Source organism: Caloenas nicobarica, chromosome 15, assembly GCF_036013445.1.
Source record: "Caloenas nicobarica isolate bCalNic1 chromosome 15, bCalNic1.hap1, whole genome shotgun sequence".
NCBI lineage: Eukaryota > Metazoa > Chordata > Aves > Columbiformes > Columbidae > Caloenas > Caloenas nicobarica.
In genome coordinates, this window is record NC_088259.1 from 6,905,798 (window position 1) to 6,910,689 (window position 4,892).

General features: G+C 51.3%; 1 protein-coding gene across 1 annotated transcript; it reads right to left on the reverse strand.

Moving 5' to 3' along the window:
- Window positions 1–488: 488 nt before the first annotated feature.
- MAFB (MAF bZIP transcription factor B) lies at window positions 489–4,121 on the reverse strand. Its single transcript, XM_065645560.1, has one exon. The coding sequence runs from the start codon at window positions 3,444–3,446 to the stop codon at window positions 2,511–2,513; it is 936 nt and encodes a 311-aa protein (XP_065501632.1). The 5' UTR covers window positions 3,447–4,121; the 3' UTR covers window positions 489–2,510.
- Window positions 4,122–4,892: the final 771 nt, after the last annotated feature.

The window sequence follows — 4,892 nt, forward strand, 5'->3', positions numbered from 1 at the left end:
CTTTTCTAATGAAAAATAAAAAGAGCCCGCACTTGGCGTTTCCCGTCTCTCGCCGCTCCCACTCCCCGCCGGGCTGCAGCAGCAGCAGCGGCCGGGGCCGCCCCCCCGCAGCCGGGCCCGGCGTGGGGCTCCCGCCGCTCCGCTCCTCCCGGCCGGGGGGACACGGGACACTCTCACCCCCGGCCACGGGCGAGGTTTGGGCAAAGTGCTGGACGGTGCAAGGCTGAGCGGTCCTGCCCTGCGTGCAGCACCGTTCCCGAGTGGGCAAAGCAGCTTCGCAACCCGCCGGGGCCGGGCAGCGGGGTGAGGGTAGAGAAGGGTCCAAAAGTTTTATTTTTCTGTCTTTTTTTTTTTTCTTTCGGAACACGAGACGTCAGAGAAGCAGGTCCCTCCAAGAAATGCCATTTCAATGATTTTAATAAGCAAAATAGGAAACAATTTTAATAACCAAAAACAGAAACCAGTCTGAATAAAACTACAATAGACCAGGTTTTTTAATATTTTTTCGTATCATAAGCAGGATTTGAAATTGATCCCTTCAGAACTTTACATGAAATAAAAACAATTTTTTCCGCGGCTGCAATGTTTTGATTTCAACACAGTTGAATCAGTAAAAACCAAAGGTCGTTTTCTGATGCATGACTAATATCCACAATATTTAAAACTGCAAGCACCATGCTGTTCATTACAATCTTGTTATTACTGTTAATTTATAAACTAATACAAACTTAAAATGCATCCGGCCAGCAGTGCCAGCTATCCTAAAAGGAAACTAAAAAATAAGTTTTCATTTTGGTATTTTTGTCAGTGCAACATAAATCCTTTTACTGACCTGCAGGAGGAAAAAAAAAGTAATAAAAAACACCCATAAGACTCCAAACTACTACTACTATACAACTGCAAATAAATTTTGGCTAAAACTTTCACTCGCTGCATAGGGAAGCAGAGAAGCAGATTACAAATCATTGCAAAAGAATACACTTAAAAGTTGCAGTATGTCTTCCTAAAATAAGTTTTAGTTTTATATGCTTTTCCAGCCTACTCATCGGCTGCTACCACTGAGAAACCCCAGTGGTGACACGGAGCCCTCGCTGCTATTGCAACTTGACTCATAAAGAGGAGATTGGTTTTTCTTTCCTTTATTTACCGAAAATCAAGGGGCAGTTGTTTCTTAAAAGGAACTGGTATCTCGTCCGTCCTTCGCTTCCTGAGTGTACAATTAGAAGGGAAACTATATGGCCAAGCCTAAGCACTCCAGGCTGGGAATTGTCCTGAAGGAAAGGGCTTCGCTGCCACTTTAAAGCCTGGAGTAGGCTCTAGTGACCGAAGAGAGTTTTTCCCTGTTAAGTTTAGGTTTGTCAAAGCCATTCAGGCGGTTTTGCTCTTCTGCCCCAACAAACAAAAACCAAAATGAAAACTAAAAAAAAAAAAAAAAACACCAAAAAAAACCCACCAAAAAACAACAACTTAAAAGTGCACCAGATATACAAAGTTGTTTTTTTCTAATGCAAAATGCCCATAACTTTTTTTTTTCCTTAAGTATCTCTTTAATACCAAACAAACCATACAACCAGCCTGCTGAAATGTTATTTTCTTTTTGTGTGTGGGATTTTTTTTTCTCCTGTGCGGTTTAAAGTAGCAGATATTTACAAGCTAACAACCATAAAAGAAAATAAGAGAGCAAAACCAACAAACAAAACTGCACAAGCAGTAAAAAGTTTGGTAACTTGTGATGCTTTTCTTATCAATGAAACAAAACAACAACAGAAATCTATGATCAATGATCAACATGCTATAGTTAAACAAGAAAATGGTACAAAATAGAAATTATTACCATACATGTCCAGCATGCAGGATTAATATTTTTAATGCAGATTTTCATATTTTTCTATATAATCAAGCAGGCAATAAAACTGATGAGTTTTTTTTCTTCCTTTCATTCTTTCTTTCCTTTCTTAGATTGAATGTCCCATCTGAGTCCTGTAACTTATTTCTCAAAGCAGGCAATATATGAAGAGTTTGCATATATTGTCCTTCTTATTTATTCTCTTTTTCCAAGCAGGTAAATTGTGCATGAGATGGTGTTGCATATATCCTCTCTCTTTCCAAGCAGGCAGTATGTTATAGATGGCTTGTTCATTGTCCTTTTGTATTATTATTCTCAAAGTCCATCTCGTTCTGCAAGCAAGCGATCTATAAAACGCTTCACTTGTTCTTTTCTCCTTTTTCTCTGCCTCTGTCCCTCTCTGTAACTCACAAACGAAAGTCCAAAAGTTGCACTTTACCTCTCCCGTCCCCACCCCCAGCCTACTTTTCCCACAGCTACTCTAGAAGACTGGATGCTGCAAAAAAATCAAGTCTCTATTTTTCTCTCCTTCTTTCTCGCTAGTCAAGCAGACAGATGGATGGAGATGTCAGAGGAGGATGAGAGGGGGGGGAGGGAAGGTGACAGGGGTCAGGTTTTGGGGGTGGGGGGTTTTGTTTGTTTTTCAATTATTTTTGTTAAGCACTCACATGAAGAACTCAGGGGAAGATGGGTTGTCACTGGTGGAGCCAGCCTCTCTGAAGCCATTGCTGGCAAGTTTCTCACACTTGAGCTTGTAGGCGTCTCTCTCTCTGGCGAGCCGGGTCACTTCTTGCTTGAGCTGTTCCACCTGCTGAATGAGCTGGGTCTTTTCGTTTTCCAGGTGGTGTTTCTGCTGGACACGTTTATACCTGCAGGACTGGGCATAGCCCCTGTTCTTCAAGGTCCTCCTCTTCTGCTTGAGGCGGATCACCTCGTCTTTGGTGAAGCCTCGGAGGTGCCTGTTGAGCTCCCTCACAGACATGGAGACCAGCTGGTCATCTGAGAACCGGTCCTCCACGCTGCTGGAGGGGGGATGCTGCTGGTGCGAGTTCTGGAGCTGCTGGGAGGAGCTGGAAGAGGTGGAGGGAGTGGGAGAGGCCTGGTGGTGATGATGGTGATGGTGGTGAGGGTGCCCACTGCCGGCCAGGTCTTCATGAGTGACCGCGGGGTACTGGTGGTGGTGTTGATGATGGTGGTGATGGTGGTGGTGGTGGGCCCGGAAGCTCTCGAAGCCTTGCAGCTGCTGGGACACCTGGTGGGACCCAATGAGGGCTTCGACAGCATCCTCTGGTGTGAGGTTCAGCGCCTCGGGATTCATCTGCTGGTAGCTGTTGGCCATCCAGTACAGGTCCTCCAAGTGGGTCTTCTGCTCGGTGGGGCTGAAGCTGGGCGAGGAGGGCACGGAGCTGCAGGGCGTGCTGATGGGGGTGGAGGAGACGGAGCCGGCAGGCTGCAGGCGGGTGCAGTGCCTGCCCGAGCGGTCGTTCCTGCCCAGGGGCTCCTTCTTCACGTCGAACTTCATCAGGTCGAAGTCGTTGACATACTCCATGGCCAGGGGGCTAGTGGGCAGCTCGGCTCCGATGCTGAGCTCTCCGGCCATCGCTGTCTTGGGGGCACCTCTCCCGGTGGAGGGGGCTGGAGACCTCACTCCAGCGCGCAGCCTGGCAGAGGACTGGCCGCGCTCCCGTATTCCAAATCAACTTTGGCTTTGCTTTCTCGCCTCCTTTCCTCTGCTCCCCCTCCACCGCCGCCTCCTCCTTCTGCCGGCTTCTGGGGCTTCTTCAGTTGGGAGCAACAAAGCCAAGGACGAGCCGCCTGGATGTCTCCTGTTTTTTTGTATCAGCGTTTGCAACGCACCGCAGGCTGCAGCAGCTCCTGGCACTTAGACACCCGCTTGCAAGGAGAAAAGAGCAGCAGCAGGAAGGGCGAAAGCAAAACAAAACAAAGATGCTGCCTTCGAGTCTGTGCAGGAAGAAGAACGGTGCAAAACGTTTAGCCCGTTCCCCCGTCTGGGTTTTGTAAGTCCGGAGCCTTCTCCCCGCGGTAGCAGAGCACCGGAGTCTGCCGCAACTTTCCAGTCCGAGCAAGCGGCCGGGAGAGCGCACTGGCTATTTGGCGGCGGTGGCTGGGCTTTGCACGGGAGTTTTCGCTGGCTCTGGCAGGGAAGGGGAGGGAAGACAGGGAGGAAGGAGGGGAAGGAGGAGGGAAAAAAAAAAAAAAGGAGAGGGGGGAACGAGAAAAACCCAGGTCTCCGCTGTAGCTGCCGCCTCCAGCTCTCGTTGTGCAGCTGTGATTCGCAACGCAGCCCCCCTTGGCTTCTTATACGGCCGTGCCCGCCGAGAGCGCGGCGGGGGCCGGGGCCGGCGGCGGCCGCGCCAATGGCAGCGCGGCGGCGGGGCCGGGCCGGGCGGGCGGCGGGGGCGGCGGGGCCGGGCGGGCGGCGGGGCCGGGCGGCGGCGGCGGGGGCGGGCCGCGCCGTGACAGCTCCGCAGCGCCAGCTGAGCGGCCACCTCTCCCAGCCCCGCTCCTCCGGGGCGCTCCCCGCTTGCTCCCCCCTTCCCGCACCATCGCCTCCTCATTTATTTATCTATTTCTTTATTTATTTCCACCACCTCCCCCCTTTTCGGCTCCTGCGATCCACAAAGGAGGCGAGCTCGGGGACATCCTGCCCGTCCCTTTGTTCTAAATATAACAAAGTCCCTTTTTGCCCGCTGCCGTCCCGTAGCAAATTTCAAGGCAGTCAGCTTTCCCCCATCCCGCGCACACGCGTCGCCCCTTCCAACTTATGTAAGCGGTCCCGATGCGAAGGCACCGCGGGAAAACCGGCCACGAACGCGCACCGAGTCCGGCCGGGGAGCGAGCGCTGGGGCTGCGGGATGGTGCAGGGGGATGGTGCAGGGGGATGGTGCAGGGGGATGCGCTTGGACCCGGGAGTGAGGGAAGCACCGGCTCGGCGAAGCTGTCAGCTCTCCTTATACAATCGGGGAAATCCTCCCGGTTACAGGAAGCAAATCTCTCCCTAAAGTAAAGCAAAGGCATCGACACA

What these genes read in the sequence shown, in the direction of transcription:
- MAFB (XM_065645560.1), bottom strand. Translation starts at nt 3,446, where the DNA reads ATGGCCGGAGAGCTCAGCATCGGAGCCGAGCTGCCCACTAGCCCCCTG.